The 27,649-nt window shown below is 39.4% G+C and overlaps 2 protein-coding genes across 9 annotated transcripts in view; one reads left to right on the top strand and one right to left on the bottom strand.

Moving 5' to 3' along the window:
• Nucleotides 1-27,649, bottom strand: part of LOC113679082 (uncharacterized) — a 121,973-nt gene that overhangs the window by 45,053 nt on the left and 49,271 nt on the right. Inside the window, exon 3 of one of the 7 annotated variants that reach the window (XR_016186022.1) lies at nt 25,721-26,656. The exons of the other annotated variants lie outside the window; for them this stretch is intronic. The gene's annotated coding sequence lies outside the window, so the exon portion shown is untranslated. Of the gene's footprint in view, nt 1-25,720; nt 26,657-27,649 lie in introns of those variants that run through there. 7 annotated transcript variants of the gene reach the window in all.
• On the top strand, nt 1,059-26,411 carry LOC113673826 (uncharacterized). Of its 2 annotated transcripts, XM_089204432.1 has the most exons (5): nt 1,059-1,150; nt 2,651-23,233; nt 23,998-24,162; nt 24,469-24,510; nt 25,420-26,411. In XM_089204432.1, exons 2-5 carry the CDS (start codon nt 2,741-2,743, stop codon nt 25,618-25,620), a joined length of 20,901 nt encoding a protein of 6,966 aa, XP_089060558.1. In that variant the 5' UTR covers nt 1,059-1,150; nt 2,651-2,740; the 3' UTR covers nt 25,621-26,411. The 2 variants fall into 2 exon arrangements, with proteins under 2 accessions (XP_089060558.1, XP_027046076.2); XM_027190275.2 differs by lacking the exon at nt 1,059-1,150 and having other exon boundaries at nt 1,508-23,233.

Below are 27,649 nucleotides of genomic sequence, written 5' to 3'. Positions count from 1 at the left end.
TTTGTGTTATTTGATTGTTATTGCTTGGGTCTTTCAGCTTCGTTAACACTCTGCTTTTTGTCCTTTGGTTATTTATTAATTCATTTATTACTTTCCACGTCTTTTTCATATTATTTGTATTTTTCTCAAAGAAATCATAGTAATAACGTTTTTTACTCAAACGAATAAGGTTTGTAATTTTATTTCTATAATATTTATATTTGCTGTGTATTCCATTAACATATAGCTTGTTCTTTATTTTTATTGATGTCCTTATTCCTTTTGTTATCCACGGTTTTGCAAGTTGTTTAATTTTACGTTTGGATAAAATTTTAACAGGCGCATGGTTATTCACGACTGAATTTAATTTTCTGTAGAAAGATGAGAATAGTTCATCAATATTATTCGTTTTTGAGGCAATAATAGCATCCCAGTCGATCGCGGACAAATCTTGAAAACTAATGAAGCGAGAAAACCCTCCCTTCCCTCACTGGTCTGTTCGCTTAAGGCTTTTCTCAATGTTACCATCTAATATTGCCACTTGAACACTCGAAGGAAATATTGAGCGCTTACTTGCATGCCTGTAGATATTCCTGCAATGCATGATAATGTAAATTACTCCTCTATGATGCTTGGGTGGAGCACTACGTCAACTGGTGGAAAGCCGGCTTGTGTGTTACATCTCGGCGAAATAGAAATCAATAAGATACAAAAGATACATCTGGAAGACTTTTTTTTCAGTCTTGAAATATTTAATGTCCTTAACCAATCATGGTCACACGGGGAAACTTGTAGGAAAATATCAGTTAATAGTACAAAGGAGACGTTTAGTCAACGAATGAGGAAATATTATCCCCTATAATTTCAATAACAATATGCAGTTTAAGAAATTCACTAAACAAGCAAGAGGATCCGCTAATTACTTTAAAAATGCTCGCATTTTGGCAGTTATTCAAAGTTACACAATAATAAGTATGTTTGAATAACATCCAGTAGACTAGATATGCAAAAATCTTAATGCACGGGGGAAATGTCCCGGATATTCCTTTCTTTTCAAAGACAAAACATTTTGTTAAGACGTAATACGAAGCAAAGCCCATTCGCATCTTCATTTACACTCGTGGATTGGGGTTAAAACAGGAGCCTCTTCATCTAAAATTCTACTGTTAAGGTATGCACTCGTCTATAACATATATTGATCAAACGCTTCATTTTGAAACGTTTCGAGGTAAGTTAAGGAGAAAATAGTAGTTGCGTGGCAGTGATGTGTATTTATCTCTTCATCTGTACTTGGAAATATAAAACGTTTGGTTTTCCGTGCCGCTTAATTTACAAGGAATTCTAATTCAAATTAAACCTACTTTCTCTGTTTTGCATTATAAGATAAACACTTCAAAAGGTGTTCACAAATTTAAAAAACTAAATATATCATGGTCATGTGAAAAACACCAAATCAACAACATGAGAGCGATTTACATTGGCCCTAAACTGAGAAAACATTTATTTACCTGCAATGCTTGTGGGGTAATCAATTATTAAACGAAATACGCATCGCATTTATGTGCCCTTTGCGCCTTACTACCAAAACTGAAGTTCAACGCACTTTTACTTAGTCGGCTGCTGTTTTATCAACTGAATTTTCTAGCTACCTGCAAATGACAAGTTAAAAGAGATCACTTAAGGAAAACAGTGTTACGTGATGATCTAAAATCGTCTTGTGAATATATTTGCTCGCAAAAAGATGGAGGAGTTCGAAGCGGCAAACGAGACTGCTGACGCTCTTGCTCTGAAATTTGCCTCGGAAAAAAATGACATCGTTTGCGGTTTTCTCAAGGAAAAAGAAATCATCGGAATGATGCATCAAGAAGAAGTGAATAAGCTGGTTGAAAAGTTTGAGCAGGAAAAAGAAAGCATGCGAAATGATTTTGAACTGGAAAAGAAAGACCTGTTGCAAGGATTTCATTCACAGCAGGTGGAAAAGATAAACGAATTTGAACGAGAGCAGGAAAGTTTGAAAGCCAAACACGCAAACGAGTATCATTTAAAAGAAAGGAAAATTGAAATAAAGTTCAAGGAAGAGAAGTCTAAAATGAGACGCGAATTTGAAGATGTCATCGCAGATAAAAACGAAGAAATAAAAATGCTGCGACGAGATTTCTTGCGAATGCAGAAGAACGGAGACGGCTTTACTCGAACCTCGCCAGACTGCGATGTTTACATTAAACGAATAGAGCATGAAAATGAGTTAAAACGAGCCAGGGAAGAATTTGACAATGAAAAATTAGAATTAGAGAGGAAATCTGATCGAGAAAAGGCAGAACTAGTGCAAGTTTTTACGAATCAGACCGAACGAACGAATAGTTACTTTCAGGAGGAGATGCAGAGAATCCAAGAAGATCACCGAAAGGAATTACAGTTTAAGCTAGAGGTTACCGAAAGGTTGCTTTCTGAGAAATTTGACCTTGAAAAGACAAGAATGATTCAACAATTTAAGCGCGAGATAGGAGAGCTGCAGGAGAGTTTAGAGATCGGTTGTAACGAGAAGCTCCTTGAAAAGGAAGAAACCATTGATGAGCTTGAAAAAGAGAAAAGAGATTTGCTGAATGCACTGCAAATCGAAAGATTTAGTTTAGCTCATGTCTATAATCGTGAACTATCTTTGCTTACTAAGCCAGATCGGCCGACCAAAGAGGACGTGGAAGTCGCTCTCATCGACGAAATCGCCAAACTGAAACAAGAACATGGTGAAGCGTTGACTGAAATGGATAGACAACACAAGCAGAAGATAGAAGTAATTAAAAGGGGCCAGCAACCTATCAAAGAATTAGAAAACAAACATCGAAAGGAGATCGAGAACCTTAAAAAGCAATTTGAAAGTGAGAAGGAGAGTTTGGAGGAAGAATTCAGAAAAGAGCAGTTCAATTTGTTAAAGAGTTTTGAATTTGAACGGAATGACCTTGAACAGCGATATAAAGAGATGATAAATGAAAAGCAAATGGAAATTCAACAGAGGGAAGACGACATGCGAAACATGTACGAGGGAGAACTTGATGGACTCAAGAAAATTGTCGAGGATCAGAGAAAAGAACTGGAAGTCTCCAAGCAGAAACTGGAAGATTTGGCCGGTGAGATGGAGGAGTTTGCCAGCGAAAAGAATAGAATGGAAGAAAAATTTTACAAGGAAAATAATCAGTGTCAAAACCTGGAGCAAAATATGCAAATCAATCTGCAAGCGTTCGAGAAAAACATGAAGGACGCTGAAGCACTGCATCATCGGGAACTTTCTGCGAAAATGGAAGAATTTGCAAAGGAGAGAGGTGAACTGAGGAAAAACAGTGAGAATGAAAAGGAAAATTTACAAAAGGAAATCGAAATTCTTAAGGGAAGGCTGGAAGAAATCCAAAAAACACCAGAACGCCCTATTGTTGCCACCAGTCAGAGCGTTCTAAAAAATGACTTCGTTGAGATCGACGCAGGTGATATCGCATGCAGCTACGCAACTGGAAGCAATGAGTCTAACGCAGTAGAAAACAAAAAACCATTAGGAGAAAAGAAGGAAGAAGAAGGCAAATTCGAAGGGAAGGAAAATGATGTACACTTTTTGGAAAAGACAGAAATTAAAGAGGAGGAGAGACCACAGAGCGTCCAACGAAAAGATATAAGCAAAGGTATTCAGCAAATCCAAGAAAAATTGAGGAAATGTCTTACTGATAAAAAAAAAGAGGATACTTTGGAACAACTTGGCAAATGCAATAAGCAACTAAAGGAAGCAATCAATCAGGCAATCTTGGAAATGGACAAGCTTTGCGATAACAAAGTTGAATGCGATGATGTGATCCAAATCAGATCACAGACAGCAGTTTCTCTCTCCAATCACCTTCTTGCTCTGGATGATATTCTGACCGATGAAGGAACAGATGGAAAAAGTGACAATTCTGTTAACTACCAGTTAAAAGAAAAGATTAAAGCGGTGTTGAATAATGCACACATATCACATGAAGTTGAAAAATTACAGCTACAAGAAAGACACCAAGAAGAAATCAGCGAGTTACTGAAGGAGCTGGCAGATGAAAAGACAGTAAGGGTCCAAGAGGCACAGCTGGCACTGAGATATCTACAAGAGCAAGACGAAAGTGAAGTCAAAACCTCGGATTATGTAACGTTTAAGGTCACTGAGGAAAAAGGAACAGTAACAAATGACCTTGAGATCAGGCACGAGAAAATCAGTCATGATAGCACGAAAAGAACCAATAGTGAGAACAGTACACATTCTTCTTCAAGCATAGCGGAAGATTTTAGGCAAGAGAACGAAGAAATGAAACGATCAATCGAAGAACTGGAAAGGCATTTCAAAACTGAAAAGGAGGAACTTATGGAAAAACTACAAACACAGCATAAGGAATTTGTGATGAGCGCTGACGGGGAGACTATTGAAAAACTCCTAAGGCAGAAGTCTACTTTGGAGGAAGCTTTCAATCTTGAAAGATTCTACTTAGGCAGGCTTTACCACCTGGAAATGAAGGATGAACTGGAACGTTCTCTTAATCGAAAGGCAGAGAAAATGAAAAAGGATCATGATCGTGACAAGATGGACATTATCCTGAAATACGAAAAAGACATTGCAGACTTGCACAGTTTGCTGACGGAAAAGAGTGAGATGGAGCTAAGATTGTTGCAAGAAAAAAATGACGCAATGAAGAAACTCCTTGCCACCCAGAAAAGAAGTACTCCTGAAAGGAGTAAAGCTGAAAAGGGACAGAAAGAGCAAGAGCGACTCGAAAGAGAGAAAGGAAACCTGAACCTTACAATTCCACTGAAGAAAGAAATAGCTGACTTACAGAACAAAAGGCAAAAAGAACATGAAACAGCCGTTGCCAATCTCAAAAATGCCATTGATTTGATAAAAGAAATGTCCAACGCGGAGTCAATCTCAGAAAAGGAAGAGAAACAAAACGACCGACAGCGATTTCCTAGAGAAGACTCCCCGCGCTTAGTGGTATCATCGCCCATAGGGAAAGCGAACCACAGAAATGGTAAACGACTTTTGGTATCCAAGGGTGAGATTTGCAATAGAGAAGAGTTAAGGGCTGCCCTGGAGAACCTTGTCGAATTAGTTCTCAACGACGAAGAGGATTCCGTTTACGATTCTGAATCAACTTCTGGTGCGAGCTCAGATTTAGAGTCCGAGGATTCTGGTCCGACAGCTGCAAAAGAAGAAAGCGACGAGGGAGCGTATTCTGGGCCTGAGTCAACGGAAGGTGACACATTAAACATTAAGAAAGCTCACCTAGATTTTGCCTTTAATCTCGAGAGATTCAATCTGAGCAGAGTATACTATGGAGAATACAGAGACAGTTTAAAGAAAGTCATGAGAAAATTAGCTAAAGCTAAAGACTCGCTTCGCGATAAACGAAACGATCTAGAGAATGAGATGCTGAGTGGCATCAAGCAATTAGTCGACAGAACTCAGTTTGGTAAGGACGGAGTCCTAATATCCAAACGGAACATTGAAACACAGACATTTGATATACATGACACACCAAGTGCTGATCAAGAGAACTGGTCAGAGCAAGATAATGAAGGCGAACGTCCCCTAGAAACTGAGAAGAGACTCAATAGGTCGTCGACTACGAGGGGCGATAATGAGGCATCAGAGCTCCCCCATAGAGATTTGAAAGGGGAGGAACAAGAAGACGCCAAAAGAAAGATCAAGGACGAGAGGGACGCTCCAGGAGAAACATCTGATGAAATTGAAGAACAGCTGCACCATAGCTTGAAAGACGAAAAACTAGATACAGGTATTCCTCAAGAAGAGATCAATCAGGGTGACGATAACAACCACGAGGATTCTCTTCAAAACAGCAATATTAAAAAGGACGACTCGGACGACGCGGACAAGAGGTTAGGGTTGCCAGCTAAACGTCAGGATGACGGCTCTCCAAAAGGGCCTCGCCGCAACGAGGGAGCAAAAGAAGAGGAGGCTTTCAGAGAAAATGAAGATGAAAATGAAGATCAAGAAAAAGAACAAGAACCCGAAACAGAAAACTCAGTGGATAGGGAGGAGGAATTAGGAAACAATGAATCTATTCGTGGCAGCGAAACGTATGGCGAAATAAACAACAAAGATAAAGATAAACAACAATCTGAAGCACAAGCTGTCGATGAAGACAGTATCCCGATGTCAGAGCATTTCGATGACACTAAAGAGGAAGATTCGGGGGATAATAAGACAGAGAACGAAAATGGGTCGTCTCAAATGGATGGAGATTCAAAAGGAGACAGTAGTGAAAAAAATGCTCCTGGTAATATGAAAGATGAAGGAACAACAGAGGAAGAAGCATACGAAGAAAGAGATGGGACCGATCCTAAAGTTTTGGCAAGCGAGGAGAAAGCTTGTATTTTCAAGAAAGATGCAGCATGCCAAACTCTGGATAAAAACGACACGGTTGCTACTGGCCATGAAATGGAAAGTAAAGAAGGTGAAGGAGGAACTCATTCGGAGGAATGCCCACCTAGACCTGAAGAAGCAAACCCAACAATTCAACCCTCTCTTGAGTCAGGTGAAGAAGGTGAGAGCTTAGAGAGAAATAAGGACGACAAAAACTCGGAGAAACCCAGTAGCGAGAACATAGTTGATTTTTCGGGAGATGAAAACCATACTGACTCCTGCGATGCACAATCCCGAACAGCAGACAATGCTGTGGACGATTGGTTAGAATTGCAACGAAGCAAATCTCCAGTTGACAACAAAGATCTCATAAGGCAGCTGGATACAAGCAACAAAATGCTACATGATAAATTCAGTTTGCTTTGTGAACTAGTTGGGAAAGAATTTGTCGAAGAAATTCCAGAACTTACGAACGGGAAAGTAGAAGGTAAAGATCTATTACAAAATATGAATGATCTGTACGTGGAGAGCGAACAACTTACAGATGAACTGAAACAAGTCGATGTTCAGATAAGAGAACTTGCTGCAACAGGAAGTGATTGGTCAGCAGATCTTAACAAGCAACTGGAAAACGAGGAAATTGAAGTGTTACGCTCACTGGGAGAAATTGAAAAATATTTAAGAAGGAATGATGATAGAGAGCTAACCGAGCATCTTCTGAAAGAAAAAGAGAACGTCTGTACAAAACTTGATGAGATTAGCAATCTGTTAAATGAACAGAAAGAAGCAATGGTGGAGTTAGGAAGCAAAGAGGACAAGACGATCTCTGGTCTCATGTGTAAGATGGATGTTTTAAAAGATGATCTTAATGAGAAAGCACAACAACTTAAATATAAAAGCAAGATGCTAGAGGCAGCAAAGAAGGCGTCGGAAGAGGAAAACGAAGGCTGTCAGAAATCCTTGACTAGTTTGAAACTTCAGCTCGCAGCTTTAGAGGAAGGCATTCCCAAAACCAAGAACAATGGGTATCCTGAAGGACAGAGTAATGACGAATTTCCGACTGAAATGATGTCACTTGTTAGAAGTAATGCAGACGCAGAAAAGAAGAGAGAAAAGCTTGAGAAGGAAATAAAAAGGACAGAAAATGAGATTGAGAGATGTGGCAGAATACTAGGAAAGAGGGTCAACAGATTGAGGCCCTTTAAGAGAAAACTAGCACGAATCAGGAACTCTCTTGATTTAATGGGCTTGCTACCAGGTAACGAGAGCGAAGACGTACCTAAAGATCCGACGGATCATGTCGATGACCCTGTACACATTGACTCTAAGCACCTTTTGGTGGATGAGAAACGACCTTTCGATGAAGCCGAAGGTATTAGAGAAAAGGAGGTAGAAATAAAGACGGAGAGTGAAGAACTGGACTTGGCAAATAATAAAATTGACTTGCCATATGAGCTTAAACAGGAACTTACCGATAATATCACGACAGCTGAGAGAGTGGGCGTCGCTCAACGCGATAAGGTCGCAGCTGAAGAGGAATTGCGATGCCTGAAAGAAAAAATCAATGAAGAAGAAAGTAAACTGAGAGAGGCGGGCTTCAGCGATCCAATACAAATTATTCAGGCTTTGGAGGAAAAAGAAAAGTTATCAAGAGAGAAAGTCAAGCTGGATCAATTGCTTAAGAATAACTCAATTCGTGTGGATGAACACAACCCCGAAGTTAAACAGCTAGAGGTCCTCCTCTTGAAGAGAGAAAGTCTGATGGAAAATATTCATGCTCTAGATGGTGACATTTTTCAAGAACAGCAAAATTTCATTAGTGCAATGCAGTTCAAGAAGAATGGGAAGATGAATAGAGAATCAGACTCTAATATCAAGGGGCTTATAGAGAGTAAAGAAAATTTAATTTCAGAACTAAAGGGTACCAATGAGAAGATATTGCAGAGTCTCAGCACAGGCGGTCTAAGAGGACCACAATCGGAATTCATAGAAGAGCTTGTTGAAAAAAAGGTTAAACTTGAAGACGAGATAGATAAACTTAAAGATGCGATAGACAATGAAACAGCACGGGCATCTGAGATGTTGGTTGATCTTCTTGAACAGAAAGCTGGAGTTGCTAGAGATTTGAGAATTGATACAGAACATGCTACGGACGTGGTACAGGGGTTACAAGAAATAATTGCTGATCATACCAACAACAAAAATGACGAGAGTATTTCTGACGAAATCCAAACATTCGTTATGGAAGCACGTTTAATTCTTAGTGCAGAGGCAACACCGACGGTCAATGAGGAGAGAGAGGAACTGTGCCAAAAACAACAATTGATGGAAAACCTTTTCAAAGGAGAAGCTGAAAACCTTACAGAGGCAAAACGAAAGGGGCAAGATCTTACTGAGATCGAACATGCTCTTAAACAAATAATTGAAGAGAAGTTACCTGTAGATTCAAGACTTATGGGGATGGATGAGCTCGATGCTAAAGAGGATAGATTTAAGTTACCTGCTAAACTGAGAAAACAGAATGAGAAACAAGCAGATGCTGAACAGCGAGCAAAATGCCGAGATGATGATAGCAACACTTCAAGGCTGCCGACCATTGATGATGCACTGTTAGAAAACCCCATTCAAGAGACCCATGAAGGGCAGAACGAAAGAGGTGAAACAGAAGTACCTTTGTCTACAGTTGGTGAGAAATGCGAGAAAGAGATGGGCACTGGTAAAATAGAACTGGGTGAAGAAATCGAGGAAAAGCGAAGAGAACTAGAAGAAAGCCTTTCTCAAATAGACAATCGCCTCGAAGTCATATTGCTAGGTTGTGACCCTTCAAATGAGCCCAAAACGGTTGTTCTTGAAGGAATAACAACTCTGATTGCCAAAAAGGCTAAGCTACAAAAAGACCTTCAACAAACTCAACGTTTTGAAGATTTCCTGAAGCAAATGGAATTTTCCTCTGGGGAACAGTGCTCTGGCCCTGAAGCAAACAAAGACCGCCATCAAAGAAAAATACAGCTTGAAAGCGATCTTAAAAAGCTGAATGATATGATTGATCGTAGAGAAAGGGAAATTGAAAAGATAGAAGCGAAAAAAGACTCTAAGGAGGAACAATTGAAGAAATTAAGGCTCGAAATAGGGGAATTAGATGAAATAATGAAACCTTTAAAGGAAAGGCTTAGAACTGCAAAGACAGAAGTAGAAGCTGCTTTAGAGAAAACGCAAGCTAACATAAGTGAACAAGAGAAGCTCTCTGGCGAAGAACTGGTGGCACTACACCAAGAATTGGACGATTTACAGAATGAGATCGAACAAGGCAACCAAAAGTTACAAGAAGTAGAGGGACAATTAGATTTTCTCAAGAAAGAGGTCAATGAAAGTAATGATTCCATTCACGCGGACATTCTTGACCTTAAAAAGTTGCTAGCTGAAAAAGAGGATTTAAGAGATTATTTGGCCGAAATCGATAGAGCTCTTGAAAATGACTACGAGAGCGATTCGGATGAACAGGAACGCCCAACCGATATTGAGGAACTTCGCAAAAAAAGAAAGGAACAAAAACGCCATTTGGATGATTTGCAAAACAAAAAGGCAAATTTACACGTAGAATTCGAAGACGAGGAAATGAACGAAGTCATGGAAGATTTAAAACAGCAAAGGAGGGAACTTGAAGAACGAAAAGAGCAAATCTCTGACAAAATACGCGGATCAGGAATATTGAGCAAATTAGCTGAAAAACTAGGGAAAAACAGGAACTCAATACCGCGCTATTACAATCACGATATTTTGGAAGAAATGGCAAGAGATGAAAAGACACTAACAGAGCTGATGAAAGAACGGCAGGATTCAAAACTGGCTGCTCAAAGACATAGCGAGAATTTGAAAAATATGATGGATTTGCTGAGTTCTAAAATTGGTGAAAATCTTGTCAATTCCCTCGCAACAGTTGATCTTGAAGGATACAAGCCGGAGGATGAAAATCAACACCAAGCAGTGATCGACGAGATACAAGCTAACGGGGTAACAATCAGTGACATACTCACTGATATGAACGAAGAAAATCAACAACTCAGCGATATGAATGGCGAACTTAATTCAGATTTGGAAACTCTTAAAGATATGATTGGTGAGGAGCTACTCGATGTATTGTTAAGTGAAAGACTACCAAGTGAAGCGGCAGAATTTGAAGACGTTGTTGACGCGGTGCGGAACCGAGGAGAGACTTTGGAAAGTATATTGCGCGATCAGAGAGGCAAAGAGGAATTAGTTGGGGACATGCTTGGTAACGACCTGTTACGTGATATCTTGAGTATGGAAGACAAACCACACATTAGACAGAGACCCAATCCTCATTCGAACATTTCAGCTATTACAATCATGAGAAATTATGGCGAGGATCTTGAAAATGTAATCGGGGTGTACGAAAAAGAGCTGGATAATCTATCCCAAGAAAATAGCTTACTGAAGGAGAGACTGGGAAAAGATCTTTCTAGAGCTCTCCTGCAAATGGGTAAAACAAGTGAGACGCCTATTAGTATCAAAGATACCGAACAGGAAATGCCACCTGGTGTTCAAGACGTAAAAAGAGCGAGAGGGGAAGAGCTTGAACAGAAGACATTGGTTGTAGAAAGTGAGTATAGTAGTCTGGAAGATGCAGATACTGATATTACTGCTCTAGAAGATACCGAAAGTGAAATCAGAAAGAAGGGAAAAAAGAGAAGAAGAAGGAAGACGAAAGGGAAAGCTGGATTTCATGGTGCTCCTAAAAACGAGACTCTAGAAAATAAAGACCACAAGAGTCAAACAAATGCAAGCTTTTCTGAGGAAATCCTGAATGGAGATAAACATACATTGGAAGATACAGAACAAGATAAAAGAACAAGTATTGAGCCAAATGATTTACCACCAGTACTAGATAACATTTTTGCATCGCTTTTCGATTCTTCAGCCGATAGACACGTTCTTGATTTGGCTTTCGAGGAAGAAGAAATAATAGAACAACCACTCAATGCACCGCTTATAATGAGAGCTAGTGGGAAAACACTCGAAGACGTCATAGCTCAGTACGAAAGAACTCTTGAAAAACCAGTAGAGGAAATAGGAGAGCATGAAGCGAGGATGGGAGCAGAATCGCCAACAAGAGTGAATGAAGCCAGAATAGAAGAGTCAGACGACATTAGTGTGACGAACGAAACAGTGGAGGGTATCGTTGACGCTCAGAAGAAAAACATGGAAATGCTAAATATCCTGAGGGAAAGGCTTGGAACAGATCTTGTTAATGCCTTGATAGATGATAAAGAAGGAGATCACCTAGATGATCTTATGAACGATGAAGTTGAAGTAAACAACATTGAGATGCATCAACAACAATCTGAAATCACCGACCAACAACAAGACGACAGAAAGCCTCAAAGCGACGAAGCAGTATTCTTACAAGAGGAAAGAATCACGGACGTAAAGGGTGATAAGGGAATCGCATCACAGAAAAACCAACCAGGGGATGATACCTCAAACAAGAAGGTTCTGAGGGCACCTAATATTGCACTGGAGAGTCAGAAAACTCTTGCTGATGTTATAGCATCTTATGAAGATGGACTGGACTCTTTGCGGTCTAAACTAGGACCATCCTTGACAAACACTTTACTAGGTTTGGAAACACTGAGTACTAAGGAAAGAGGCGAGAGAGGCGACCAAGAAGGGGCGAAAGTACCTCAAATAGGTCTTGCATATGAAGAAATGGACAAAGAGAGAGGAGACAAACCACAGGACGAAGATCTTCCAAAAGAAAACGATATCGCACTATCGGGCAGAGGACCTGTACTATTTAGCACTGAGGGAGTAAACAGTCTGGAAAAAGACTTACGAGCACCTGAGCTAATGGCAACGAGTGGAAAGACTCTTGAAGAGGTAATAGAAGACTACGAAGACAGAATTAATGAAGAAATTAACGAACTTCAGAGCCTAGTTAGCCTGTTGAAAGAAAAACTTGGCAACGAACTTTATCATACTCTAGTTCCGCATTCGGGTTTCAGGGATGAGGAGTCCTCAGGAAAAGACGAAACAGATCAAGGATTCCCGTACGAACGCGATCCAAAATCCCTTGAAATAAAAAGTGGTGAATGTGAATATGATTTAAAATCCAAATCTTTGCTACAGGACGACGGTGAAACCGTGGAGAATATCTTAAGAAAGTACGAAAAACAGATAGACGAACTTTCGAACCGAGTTACTGATGAGAATGATGAGGGTGTCTCAATTTTACCAATGATATCAAATGACGAAGACAGGATGTCAGATCTGGAAAAAGAAAACAAGGCATTTGCAGATCGCTTTGCTGGTCTAGAGAAAGTGATAGGGAGAAATCTCCTGCACAAGTTGGAAAATTTGGAAAACGAAGATTGTCAAAAGAAAGAGGAAGTTGCTGAAATAGGTCTGGAAGATGACATTAAGGCACCAATAATGATGCAAAAGAATGATCAAACGCTTGAGAAGATAGTAAAAAATTACGAGAAGGAACTGGAAGCTTTGAGAAAACTATATTCAAACCAAGGCGAAGATACTTGTGTGGAAGACATTGTAAGAGACTATGAAGAAAAAATCGATGATCTTAAAAGCAAAAAAAAGGATGTCCACGATAATTACGACATACTGGCTAACAGAGTTGGTACTGACCTAGTACAAGATATTTTGGCCTCATTGCCTGATGAGAATCTTAAATCCGAGAACGAAATGGTTAAAGGAAACAACGCCAGTCAACTAAATGCACCACTTATCATGAAAAGAGATGTCGATTCATCTCTACAAGACGTTTTGGAATTATACGAGAAAGCTTTAGGACTCTTTCCGAGCTATCCAAATGACGAGAACTTTGTTAATGTCAAGATGCGTACATTTGATGACCTTAAGAGAGAAAATGAGATTTTAAAAAGAGCAATCGGAGATCAGGAGGCCACGGACCTGAGCCTAACGGTCAAAGAAGAAACTCAAGCCACACCTATCACGAAACTTAAGCCCGAATCATCGAAAACCATAGACCGCTCAAGTAAGGATGGTTGGGATGACAAATTCGTTTCTCTTGAAGAAGAGAGATCTCAAGTTCCTAAACTTATGCAAGACGAAGATCCAACAATCACAAATGTCTTAAATGAGAAAGAGAAAGAGGTGGAAACAGTGCAAAAACTACCTACTGGTGAGAGAGAGGAGAGAGTCTCAATAAGGGAGCCGATGAAGGACCTCGAGGATAGCAATAAAGAATTGGAAAACGAGAAGAGAAAGCTCCTAGAGATGTTGCATCACCTCGAAAATCAAATCGGACCTAACCTAACGGATGACCTACAAAATATAAATAAAAGTGACAAAGAGTCTGATGGGACTGATCTCGATGGCACGAAGCGTTCGCGTTTAGAGGCCCCTATTGTCATGAAAGGTGAAAACAGAACATTGGAAGACGTCCTGAGAAATTACGAGAAAGAATTAGAAGTCCTCCGAAAAATGGTCCCAGACCAAGGAGGGGAGGGGGGTACCATATCAGGTATCGTGAAAGACTATGAGGACAAACTTGAAAGCCTCGCCAATAGAAACAACACTCTCAAGGATAGGTTGCGAGAACTTCGGGGAAAAATTGGTGATGAACTATTTGAAGACCTTCAACCAGAGGTTCACAACCTTGAAGGAATGGACGAGGGAGAGACCACCGAGAAAGAGGAAAATGATCAGATGAAGACAAAGAGAGCCCTGAAGGCCATTGAAATATTGAATGAATCTCAAAAGCCGTTAGAAGATATTGTGGCAAGGTATGAAAAAGGTCTTGAGGAACTTATAAGAGAAAACAAAGTATATAGGGATGGTATCGGTAAAGATTTGGCGGAGGCTTTATTGGTAATGGCAGAAGAGGAGGACTGTCTTTCGTGTAATAAATTTGATGCAAACGAACTGGAAGCTCGTTTTCCTCCAACTGAAGATTTGTCAAACAAACGTAGGCCCACTTATGAAAATCAAGATGTGAGAAAGAAAACGGATACATACACAAAGGACACACACCAGCCATTACGAAACGAACTTGACAAAGATGATACAAAAACAGGGTCGGATGATTTAAAAGCTATTTCTCTTCTCAGAGATGAAGGATTGAATCTTGAAACCATTTTAAAAAGATACGAAAAAGAATTGGATGCACTCAGGCAAATTACTATCGGAGAAAACGAAGATGACGTTAACGTGGCCGACCTAATCGCAAATTTCCAAAATACCATCGAAAAATTAGAAGACAAAGAAAAGATCTTAATGAAAAAGTTGCAGCATTTCGAAGACACGGTCGGTGCAGACCTTTATTCCTCGTTGGATAGTTTTAAGAAGGAAAGAGAAAAAGACGATCAGAAAGATGATTCTTGCGATGAGGAAATGGACATTAGCGTTATTAATCTGATGAAATGTGAGGGGAAAAACTTAGAAGACGTCATAAAAAACTACGAAAAAGAGCTGTTGGCATTAAGAAAGCTGATGCCTGGTGAAGATAATGAAATAGCTGACATTGTCAAAGAGTACGAAGGGAAAATCAAAGACCTACAGGGAAAAAACAAGGATCTGACACATATCCTTGATAATCTTGAAGACAATATCGGAAGCAGTCTTTTTGAAGACCTTAAAGGAGCAAAGAGGCCTTTAGATGGTACAGAAAAGACAAGTAAGGAGCAAGAAAGTCCCAAGAAGCTGCAGACAAAGAATAGGAAGGTATTCCCCTTGGAAAAGCAGTTAGAGTTTTATGAACAAGATCTGGATGAAAAGGAAAACGAAAATAAAACTTTGAAGGCCTCTGTTGGGCCAAGGCTTGCCAATTTTCTGTTAAATTTAGCGGCAGAAAAGAAGACACCATTGTTAATTGATTCAGAAGAGCAATGTGCGGTCGACAGTATAGACAGCAAAGAGCCATTTACTTCGATGTCTCTGGAAAAAGGATCAGACCGGGTGCTTCAGTCATTTGACAACAATAACAACGATAAAGAGGACGTTAGCTCAATTCCTGGCTCTGATTATCTGAAAGCTCAGTCACTCATAAGAGATGAAGGCAAGACTGTAGAAGATGTATTGGGAAAGTACGAAAAGGAGCTGGGAACAGTATCAAAAAAACTATCCTCTGACGAGGGAGTATCGTTTCTTGACGTGGCCGCAGACTGTGAAGAAAAGATCACTAAACTGGAAAAAGAAAATGACCACTTGTTAAGCAGGCTGAAGGACATAGAGCTGAGAATTGGAACCGCTCTTTTAGATAAAATAGAGGGGGGTGAGCAAGAGAAAGACTCAGTTCTTCAAAATGAAAAAAATGAAGACGAAGATATGGCGAATACTTTAAAGGCTCCAGAGATTATGCAGAGTGAGGGAAAAACTCTAGAAAATGTAATTAACAGGTATGAAAAAGAGCTCACTGCCCTAAGGAGTCTCGTACCAAGTGACGGAGAGGAAGTCGGTTCTATAGCCGACATCATTAAATCCTACGAAGATAAGTTTGACCAGCTAAGAGCAGAAAGTGAGAGGCAGAGACTTGACTCAGACAGACTGATACAACGGATTGGGCCCAAACTTGTTGGAGATATTAAAAAACTGAACGAAATTAGTAGTGAGGAAACCGATGGTGCCATGCAAGCAGATAAGAGCTCAGAACTCAGGTCAGAAAAACAAGACAAAGATCTAAAGGTAACCAAGATCATGGATGTAAAGAAGTCAACTTTGGAAGATGTCTTAGAAACCTACGAGAGTGCCCTTGGAGCTCTCTTAGGTGATGCCTTACCATTCTCCGATGAATTAAACGTAGGGAATATCATGGCTGATTACAACAGCCCCATCGAGAAATTAAAAGAAGAAAACGAAATTCTGAAATGTTGCATCGGTCCAACTCTGTCAAAACGACTATTAGATATCACAAAGGACGATTACAGTGGTGCTCGCGATAATGAACACGAAGACGGAGAAACTGTGGAAACAAAAGACCCCTCTGTAGACAAGAGCAGATTTTCGAAGAGCTCAAAATATCAAAGGAAGCCTCAAAGTAATGTTTTGTCGCCAGAAGAACTAAAAGCTGAAATTTTCATTGAGGAGGAAGGACAAACGATAGAAGACATCTTGAAAAATTACGAGAAGGAGCTAAAAGTTCTGAAGTCCCTTGTTCCCGTTCAACCGGGCAAATCAGTTGAGTCTATCTCTGATCTGGTGCTAAAATATGAGCGCGAGATCGATGCCTTAAAAAATGAGGGAAGCAATCTAACCAATCGTTTAGGGTTCTTAGAGGAAAAACTCGGTCCAGATCTCATGGTTGACGTGGAAAATCAAAATTTGTCGAAGAGGGCTGAAAATGACAACAGTTTTCAAGAGCTAAGGAAAAGTGAGCTTCAGGCTCCAAAGATTATGGCAGAGGAACAAAGATCATTAGAGACTGTTATAAATTGTTACGAGAAAGAACTCGATGCCCTTCATAAATTAGTCTCTGACCAAGAGAACAGCCAACAAGTGTCAATTTCAGACATCATCAAGGACTACGAAGATCAACTCAATGAATTTAAAACCGAGATTAAGGATCTGAAACTAAATTCCAGCGCCCTAAACGACAGACTCGGTATCAATCTGGTTCAAGAAATTGAGGGGCTATTCGACGAAGGGGTAGACAGGGATGAATCATCCGACGCTGCACGCAACCCTAGACAGAAAAAAGAATCTTCCGAATCAGAGAAACAGCTTAAAGCACCCAAAATAATGCGTAAGGACAATAAAACACTAGAGAGTGTTCTTGTAACTTACGAGGATGCACTTGGACTTCATATCATTACTACCGGTTCTTCGAACGAAGACTTGCACGAAGCAGATGATATAGACACTCACTTGCGGAATTACAAGGCCCTTAAAGAAGAAAATGAAGTCTTAATTGGTGCACTAGGGGAGAACCTGACCCGGGACATAGTGGATGCGGCACCGACGGACCACCTTAGTTCCCAGGACAAAGTTCTAACTAAATCAGAGGAGAAATGTACAACACCCTCCACGGAAAGACTAGACAGGCAGCCTTTAGAAATGAAGGCCAAGGCTCTGATGAGAAACAATGGAAACACTATTGAAGATATTTTGAAGAAATATGAAGAGGATATTGAAGCTCTCTCGAAGCTAGTTCCATACGGGACTGGCGGCAGCTCTTTGATTTCAGAACTTGTGAAAGACTACGAGGGGAAGTTGGAAAATTTGCAAATCGAGAATAGGAGCCTAGAAAACCAGTTGAAAAGCCTGAGAAAGAGTATTGGTCAAGATCTTGCGAGAGACCTTGAAAATCTAGTGCTGGAGGTAGAGAAGGGAGAAAAAGATTTAAAAGCTCCCTTGATAATGCAGGAAGAGGGCAAATCTTTAGAGAACATCTTGAGAAAATATGAAAGAGAACTGAGAGCGTTCCGAGAAGCTGATCCAGGTCAAGAGGAAAACACGCCCACGATAACGAGTATAGTCAATGAATATGAAGACAAAATTGAAGAATTGAAAACCCAATATGAAAGCTTGAAGGAAGAATCCAGCTCTCTTAAAGAAAGCATTGGTCTGGAACTTGCAAAGGACGTCATGTCAGTGAAGGTTGAATTAAACGCCCCCGAGGAAGGGCACAGATCAATCAAAACACCAAAGTATAAAGCTACGAAAATCATGCAAGAAAAGGAAACAACCTTAGAAGATGTTCTGGAGTCATACGAAGCAATGTTAACTACAAAATCTGGTGATGTTGAATTTTCAAGCGCTGAACAATGGGAAATTTTGAGAGAAAAAGTTGGATCTGAGCTCGTAAACGAATTGTTGCTTCCTCCAAAAGAGACTGTGGGAATTAAACAAAAGTGGAGAGCAGTCATAAGATTAAAGGAAGAGAACACAACCCTTGCAGATATTTTAGAGACCTATGAATTGGAGCTGGAGAGATTAACCAGAGAAAAGAATGCGATTGAGGCGCTAGTCAAAGACGATGAAAATAATGGTCAATCTGCTCTCGACGTAATTTCACAATATGAAGATGAAATTGAACATTTAAAGAACAAGAATATAGAAATGGAAAATAAATTGTCCACATTGATCGCAAGAATGGGAGATAATTTGGTCAACGACATTCTCAGATTGAGCTTTAAGGAGGAAACGAAGTTAAAGCCGTCAATAAAAGCACTCAAGATGATGGAAGATGAAGAAAAGCAACTTTCAACCATTATGCAGGAATACGAAAATGAGATTGGAAAATTGTCAAGAGAGAATGAAACTCTCAAGACGATCGCCAACACAGAACATGGGATTGACAATGGTGATTCGATAACAAATCTTGTCACAAATTACGAAATGAAAATTCAAGAACTTGTCCAAGAAAAACAGGATATTGAAACGAACCTTGGTGTGTTAGCTGATGGGGTAGGACGAGACGTGGCGAACGAAATCTTAAACCCTAGTGAAACAGAAGAAATATTACCTCTAAATGCTCTTAGAATAATGAATAACGAGCAAAAAACCCTGGCTGAGGTTACAAAACAATACGAAAACAGACTCGAGAGTATTAAGAGAGAAATTTCTGCCATGCGTAATCTTGTTTCCGAGGACACAGAAAAGTTATCACTTGCAGACAAGATATCAGAATATGAAGATGAGATTTCAAACTTGAAAAACAAAGTTCGAGAACAAACTCTGTTGGAAAAGAGGATCGGGATGGACTTGGTGCAACAGCTTAAAACACTCGGCAAAAATAGAGCTGAAGGGATCGTCCTCAGGGCAGTGGAGGTCATGGAGAGAAAAAACGATACCGCCCTCGAGGATATTTTAAAAGACTACGAAAACGAACTAAAGGAGAAGGATCACGAAATCTTAACGCTTAAGGAACTGGTGTCCGGTGACATACTATCGATTGCTACATCCCAAGAAAGTGAAATAGATGAACTCAAGACCGTAAAAAAGATCCTTGCCAATGAGCTTGACGTGATATCTGATAAAGTTGGTAGGGAACTTGTTAATGAAATATTGAACACATCGAATAAAACACCGACATCGCAAAGCAACCACGTTTACCATAATGCAGTCCGACGAATGGAAGATGAAGGAAAGTCACTCGCAGATGTTTTAGACGAATACGAAAAGGAAATCGAAGCAAAGCATAATGAAAACGAGGAGCTCACCAAGAAAGAAGGTACACTTACAAAACTCTACCATCAAGTCGGGAGCGATCTCTTTAATGAGATTTTGATGGACAATCTCTCCGAGAGCTCTTGCACCGACAAACAGCCTCTTTTTGAAGCCTCGGCATCGATGGCGGAGAAAGAGGAGACCTTGGGAGAGGTTATTCTCGGTTATGAAAGAGAGTTAGACAAAGTTAAAAGGGAAAACGGCGCCCTTCGTGCATTGACAGAGACGGAAGGTTTGGCCAATAGTTCAGCCACTGAATGTTTTTCAGAATATGAGGAGAAAATTCAAAAACTAAGCACTGAAAATCTGGAGTCCAACAAAAGGCTGCAAAAACTAACTCTCACGGTGGGAGTGGAATTGGCTGAAGAGTTGCTGAAGTTACCGCACGGAGTAAAAAACGTTCCCCAGGATCCTATTAATGACTTGCAGGCGTTGAGAACTGTCAAGGAAAATCAAGTCACATTAGCTAATGTTCTGCAAAACTACGAAAATAGACTAAAAGAAGACGAAAATGTTGGCATTGGTCCATTGGTGTTCAGAACGGCTCTGACAGAGGAAGTAAAATTTGCTCAGATAGTTCGTGTTAACGAAAAGGAGCCAATAATTACCATTTCAGAAGGTGAAAGAAACCCAAAATCTCCGTACCTGAAAGCTGAGGAAACGTTCACCTTGGAGAAGGGAACAGAACGCGAGGAAATTCAATCAAGCGACCAAAACCAGATTCTATTAGTGGTTAGTGAGAACGAAGCTTTACGCGTCAAATTGAGACGGCTATCTAAGAGAGTGGGAGCAGAACTTGCGGAGGAACTGATGAGGTCACAAGAAGACGAAAGTAACGATATGAACGCCGCAGTGACTTTTGCTTCTGTTAGGGAGCTTGATGCCTTTGATGACGTTGTCACAGAGAGAGCGACATTAGCCCAGGTGTTGGAAAGCTATGAAATGCAATTGAAAAAATCACGTCAGGTCGAAGTAGGTGATTTGAGTGGGCCTGTGGTCGAAAGTCACATTTCTACCGAGGATGTAACACGTGTTAACTCGAAGCCCACTGACCAAAGCGCGAATGCTAATTTAACTATGCCAAGCGGTCGACTTTTAGAGGAAGTCTGTGAAATTAATGACCACGAAGATTTTAACCATTACGAGGTTCCCGATCGTGATGGTGCAAACTCCGTAGCAAGTGAAGAGAAAACAAGCGCCAGTGATCAACAAAAGGACACGGACAATCGCGAAACGGCAGATTTGTGTGATATGGATATCAGTGCGCTAGAAAACCTTATTCCGAAGGAACAAAAAATCATGATACCCAACGAAGAATCTCTGCTACCATTACAAGTTCAAGAAGTCATAAACGAGGAAATCGTAAGCGTGGAGAGATCAAGGCAAGTGGAGCATTTCAATCTCGAGTACATGGATGAAATATTTAGTGATAGTTCACCCGAGAAAAATAAAGCCGTTCAGAGTGAAGTTCCAATCTCAAATTGGTCTGAAAAGTATTTAGCAGAAGCAAAAGCAGCCACAGAAAGTGGAAATGAAGAAGACGATTTAGATTGTTTGCAAAGTAGAATAAAGGAGTTAGGGAGAGAGCTTGAGGAAGTAACTATTTTAAAAGAGAAATACGAAAAAGATGTCCAAGATTTGCTTCAAGACATTGTTGATCTGAAAATGAAGCAGGTAGGCGATGACGAAGGCGAAACGCCAGAGGAGACACGGAAAAGGATTAAAGAAGAAATCGAGTTGAAGCAGGACAACAAACAACTTCAAGAAGACTTAAAAAGGGAAAAGAAGAGAAGACTGTCTATTGAAGAAAGCAAAAGGGATTTGCTTGATGAGCTTAACAGCTTGATTAGAGAGAAGGAACTTCTCCTTAAACAACAGAGTGATGACAAAGAAAACGGAAAACTATTAGAAGATATGATCAGCTTAAGGAAGAAGCTCGGAGAATTCGACACAGAAAACAAGCGTTTAAAGAAAGAAGTTAAGGAACTAAAAGAAGCATTAAGCGAGGTAATTGTCACTCACGATGAAGAAAAAGAGAGAGTGTTGGAAGAGTGTGAAAAAGAGAAGTCAGAGATGATGGAAGAGCTGGTGGCCTCTAAACGTGAGCTCGAGTCCCAGCTTCAAGAGTTGTTTGCCATGAATGATGATCTTAAAGGAACTATTAGCAACCTTCAAGAGGAACTGAAAGAATCAAGTGAAAGGTTCTCCACAGAAATTGATGTTCCAAACGAAAATATCGAAAGTGGAACCTCAAAAGGTATCAGTCACGAAGACAATGGCTTGTTATCACAAACATTAAAACAAGAAGGGGGAGATCAGGAAACAAAACAAGGAAAGAGTCCATCAACGGAGTTACAAAATCTCGCAGAACAATGGAAGACAGAAAGAGATGAACTGCAAGAAATGTTCAAGGTAGAAAAAGAAAGGCTACAAAAAACGTTTGATGATGAATTGAAGAGAAAGCTAGCTGAAAATGACGAGCAACACAAACAGAGAAATGAAGAAATGGCAACGGAAATAAATCGAAAGTTTTCTATAGAGGAAAAGGAAATTAAGGCGTCTGTTGAGAAGAAGATATACGAACAATTTCTTGAAAAAAATATAGCAGCAGAAACTGACTTCCATGAAATTCTTTCTAAAATCTTACAAGAACACTCTAAAGAAATAGAAAACGTTGAGATTGATATACTGAAAGCAGAGGAAAGATTCCAGGAAGATAAAAATAAATTGTTAGAACAAAACGATAGTGAAAAAGAAGCCCTGAAGAAGATGCACGAGGAAGAAAAGAAGGCTCTTGAATCAACTATTCAAAACCTTCTTAAAGAGGTAGTGAAATTGAAACAGCAAAGAAAAGAAATTAGACTGATACACAAGAAAGAGAAAGAAACTATGGAAGAAATTTACGAAGGGGATAGGATAAAGCTCAAGGAAGACTGGGAACTATACAAAAGAGACTTATTGAGCAATCTTCAAGAAGACTTCGACAGCAAGTTGGCAAACGAGACGCAGAAGCATGAGACAAATTTGGAGGATTTAAAAGAGCAGTTGGAAAAATCCGAACAGAGGAGAAAAGAACTAGAAGATCGTCTCAAAGGACGTGCCATCGATAGTGACAAGGCAAAAGTCTATGAGGATGAAAAAGGTGTTAGGAGTGGCCAAGAGGACGAGGCTTATGGAAAGGAACTGAGGTCCGTAAAGAAAACCTTAGAGGAAGAATATGATAAGAAACTGAAAGAGGAGAAACGTAAGTTTGAAGAAACACTGCAGGGCTTAAGGCGAGAAATTGGAAACCTGCAAGAAAAGCGACGACTTATTCAAGATAAGATATACAACCAGGATCCTTCCCTTGTAGACAGGAATTTGGTAGAGAAAAGCATTGCTAATTACAAGATGGAGATACTGTCTAAAATGGAAGAAGAAGTTGCACAAAAAATAGCTCGAGAGAAAAAGTCTCTTGAAGAGACAATCAGTGAACAACAGTTAGAAATCGATGAACTGAAGAGGCAACGCTGGGAGCTGAGAAACCAGTTGAGGCGAGATCGTAGCAGGTTAGAAGAAGAGTTTGAGCTTGAAAAGGAAAGAATGGAAAACCAGTTCTTAAAGGAAAAGGAAGACCTGAAGAACAAGCTTGAGGCAAGATTACAACGGGAGATGACAAAGAGGACAGAAAAAGTCAATAGGGCAATAAGTCCCATCTTTACCGTGAGTATCACGACGATAATTACTCATTAAAGGAGCCACCGCTTAAAAATAAATTTAAATCCAAGTCAGAAAAATAATATTAAACTAACATGCTTTTTTGGTTCAAAACTTCGAACCTTTATTATTGTGTGATAAGAATACATGAAAGTCATATATTTGTACTGCGGAAAATACATTTTAAGCAAATGAAGATCATCACATTATATACTCAACTTAAGCAGTTGAGAAATAAGGCCTGAAAAAAATTCAGGCCTGAACGGGAATCGAACCCATGACCTCTGCGATACCGGTGCAGCGCTCTAACCAACTGAGCTATCAAGCCAACTGGGAGCTGGTCAATTGTGAATTATCACACCTTCTCCATGTACGGGTATATAACGAACTCGCAGTACAAATATATGACTTTCATGTATTCTTATCACACCTTCTCCATCTACGGGTATATAACCACAGGCGGCCCAAGCTCACGTCTCGAAAAAAAGCCAACGATGAATTCATGAACGCGTCACGCGTTGTGTGACTCCACAATTGACCAGCTCCCAGTTGGCTTGATAGCTCAGTTGGTTGGAGCGCTGCACCGGTATCGCAGAGGTCATGGGTTCGATTCCCGTTCAGGCCTGAATTTTTTTCAGGCCTTATTTCTCAACTGCTTAAGTTGAGTATATAGTGCGATGATCTTCATTTGCTTAAAATTTATTATTGTAACGCTTGATTTAATTTGAATCACCCCTAGCGCTCGCCAAACCTTTTATCTTTTTCTTTAGGAATCCCCTTACAGCCCACAAGACTCCCCTAGGAGGCTGAGATCGGAAAATTTGGCCCTCAGAGACGACAATCAACGCTTGGAGCTAGAAATGAGGCAATTGACAAGCCAACTGCAAACCTTGGAATCCAACTTTCAAGAAATCATGTCTTCAGAAAGGACGAAGGTATGAAACACTGGAAAAATAACAGCAAATTAGTTTAATGCCAAACTAAAAGAGAGATTGCATGCAAGCCAGGCCTTCATGGTGCCAAGGCTTTCAAGGTACCTCAATGTTAATTGCAATGTAACTGAGGCCATAATATCTTAAATGTATCTTGCTTTATCTTATTTGAAGCCTCTTTAGTTTAGATTTGGTTTTTCGTGGTATATGATATCATCATAAGTTTAACTCTGTGTTATTTACCCTATAATGGCATATACTTAGAATAATCAGATTTATCACAATAATAGAAAATGGTGCGCTTTACAGGTTGAAAAAATGAAGAGAATTCAAGAAAGAATGCCCAAGAAGGTTAGTAAGACGATACACAGAAAAACGGCATCAAAAGAGGGAGTGTATTTCAGAATTTCACATATCAAACTTTGCCAATTATTATGGTATAATTCGTTTTAGGAAAATGGCTCTATTTTTCGTTATCCTACGGGACATTTCCACAGGATCGTTTAAATCGCACTGAGCAGGTGCAGACGTTTTTGGTGTAACAACTTTTGCTTAGGGTAGTATTGCGAACAGATTTCCGAAAGCGAAGCGCGACGAAAACTGTCAGGTTTGAGGAACAGATAATGTCCAGTGAAAAAAAATAAGCATATTTTCGCGCGCAAAAGAAGCTATTGTGTTTATTATCACTTAAATATTTTGCAAAGGGCATGAAAACATGTTTACGAACAGTTTACTGTTTGATGCGTGGCGTGTTTACTTTTGATTGTTCCCTGGTAGGACTTTACGAACAAAAAAGTTCCCCTTCTTCTGTAACAACTACAAAACTGTCTCTCATCTTAACTTTAATTTTAAACGAAGGGTTATCGTAGTGAACGTAAGGTTTGAAAATCGGGGAATACCACTTGGATGATATCCCTAGTTTTAGGTAGCGAATATTCAGTCACGGGATGCGTTAAGACAAATCGCACGCGAGCAAAAATATTTGATGTATAACTATTACCTCTATGGTGAATAACTGTTAATTATCATCACAGTCATGTTCAAAGGATATCCTCTGGTTAAGAAAATACGTCTCCCATAATCTAATGTTTAAATTCAAAATCTCATCGCCATCCCAAACAAAAAACTACGTGCTGACAAGTGATCATTTACCATCATCATAAATATAATGGTCTCATGATTTTTTATTTTTTATGACCGAAGGGGAGGGGTGGTGCGGTAAGGAACAAGGTGATCAATGTTGTTGTTCTCCTCTTACAGGTTACCTTCTCAGACGAGATAGAAACAAGGAGCTTGGGTGACACCGCTAGTGATCCTAATGAAACTGTGCTGCAAGAACTACGCCACAGAGATTCTCAAGTCAGAGAATTGTTGGAACAAAAACACTTTTATGAGGAAGTTCTGTCTGAGCTCTGCGAAGAAGCTGGGCTCTTTGAACTTGACCAGAATGTTGTAATTTAACTGAAATAATATCGATACTTTACTTGTGGATGAAGGGCACAATTCTATATTGTATATATTTTAGTTGTGTGTTATTATATTGATCACCAGCTCGTAATTCCAGTGATATCGGAGCTAAGTTTATTTTACCAAATACTCAAACTTAGCTTTCATTTGGCAAAAAAGCAATGATAACTAAAATGTTTGTTATCTAATTCAAGGAAGATTCGCTTGTTTTGCTGAAATCGCACCTGTGTGCAAGTATTTGTTATAAAATGCGAGTATACAATTTTTTGTCAAATTGCTAGACGTGCAACCTAACCAAAATAAATAGTACCGTTAACGTGAAACCTGTAGCGCGAGCAACTGAAAATTGTAACCATGCTTAGTTGTACATTGTGCTTTCATTAGTTTTAACCTTTAAAAAAAACTATTCCAGAATTGACACTAAAAAGGAACAAGGAAAGACACAGAAACCAATTAATCCATTTGGGGATCCATATATCACCATTACGAATGTCTCAATTTGTTTACTCCATTATTTGAATGAAAAATTTATGCTGAAATTTGTTTTCGATAAAAAGTGACAATTTGTAAGCAGCTTATTTCACGATAATAATTAAAAATAAAATTTTCAAGGACATCTTATCTTATCATCAGTCTTGTAAAATTCAAATCCTTAATTAGTTTGGTTCGAGTCAGACCTGTATAATGTGTATTATACACTAGTGTGAAGAAATAGGAGACTAGGTGTAAGTAGCGTATAGGTTTTTAGTCGTTTAATTAAATTGGTGTCAAATAAAGTTCATTTACGCAAACTGAGGGCGATTATTGTGATGCAGTTGAAAAAATCTTGACGGAACAGATCAAAACTTCGCCGCCAAAAGTGCAGCTTTTTGTTTTGTTTTGAGGTAAACAATAACCCGATGACAATACTTTCCACATTTCCCAAAGTAAAACAAAGCCAAAGTCGTGCATGTTAGGGGTCTGAAAAGTGTTCTTTAAATCTTGAATGCTCTTGAAGGTTATTTCTTTGTAAAAGAATCGATCGTCATGCCTGTTGATGTAAATATACAGGGAAAAAGTAACAAACAGGTACAAGCGTTTAAGCGAATTAACGCGAGAGCCATACTGATTAATTAATGGGTATACAGGATGCAATGAATGTCAACCCAATTGGAATCTAGAGGCGAAAGGGAAAAATAAGTGAAGATTATTGAAAGACGTTGAGCAAAAGTCTTGATTTCACGGCAAAGAACACGTCACTAACAGAGTTCAACTATTGTTTTTTCAGTCGACTTCTGAATGATTTTCCCTATAATATTTCTTGAAAACCATTCCATCTGGTTCACTTTCCGCCAAAGAGCGGGAACACAATTAAGCACAAACTCAATAATTACAGTTAGACGATATTTCTAATTAGCAAAAAAGATGATTTGTACGCAACAATTTTTAGGTTGTACGGTAGGTTCTTACGCATTAAAAGGAAAGGAGAAGGAATGCAATGAGTTACATTGATTATTGTCGACCAATTGCCAAGATGAAGTAGGTTTCACTTGAAAAAAAATTGCACGAAGTGTTGAATGAACTAGGACTCCCATATAGCATTGTGGTTTGTACCTGTCTTCCAATTTTTTGATGGGGTAATAAGAGACGCTTCTGAATAATTTACTAGTATACCACAAAATTAGGGAGAACTTTCTATTGACAAATCTTTGGGCTTTTAAAACATGAAAAATGCCAACTTTGAACCAATAGCTTTCAACTTACAAATGGCAACGAATTTTGATAAGGAAAATAAGGTTTAAAGTAAGGTTAAATAACTGAAAGCACGCTACTTTTGATTGTGCATTCTGCCATATTGTACTGAAATTCTCTTACGGCAGCTTTTGAATTTGGCAATAAAATAAAGACTTATTTAGGAACTTAACATTAAATTACTTATTATCTGTCTCTAATGACGCATTCTTTTGATAATTTTCCCATTGATCTGTGTTTATCAAGAACCTGCAAAGTTGACTTTAAATCTTAAGGTACCCGCAAGCATTCA

Source organism: Pocillopora damicornis, chromosome 4 (genome assembly GCF_964200805.1).
Source record: "Pocillopora damicornis chromosome 4, jaPocDami1.2, whole genome shotgun sequence".
In the NCBI taxonomy this organism is placed as follows: domain Eukaryota; kingdom Metazoa; phylum Cnidaria; class Anthozoa; order Scleractinia; family Pocilloporidae; genus Pocillopora; species Pocillopora damicornis.
Note: the sequence above shows the minus strand (reverse complement) of the source record. Positions and strands in the feature narration are given on the sequence as shown.

Excerpts from the sequence above, each read along its gene's own strand:
- LOC113673826 (XM_027190275.2), top strand. The coding sequence starts at position 1,721 with ATGGAGGAGTTCGAAGCGGCAAACGAGACTGCTGACGCTCTTGCTCTG. Across the intron at positions 23,234-23,997 it reads CAATAAGTCCCATCTTTACC|GAATCCCCTTACAGCCCACA; the intron begins GTGAGTATCACG and ends CTTTTTCTTTAG. Across the intron at positions 24,163-24,468 it reads TGTCTTCAGAAAGGACGAAG|GTTGAAAAAATGAAGAGAAT; the intron begins GTATGAAACACT and ends TGCGCTTTACAG.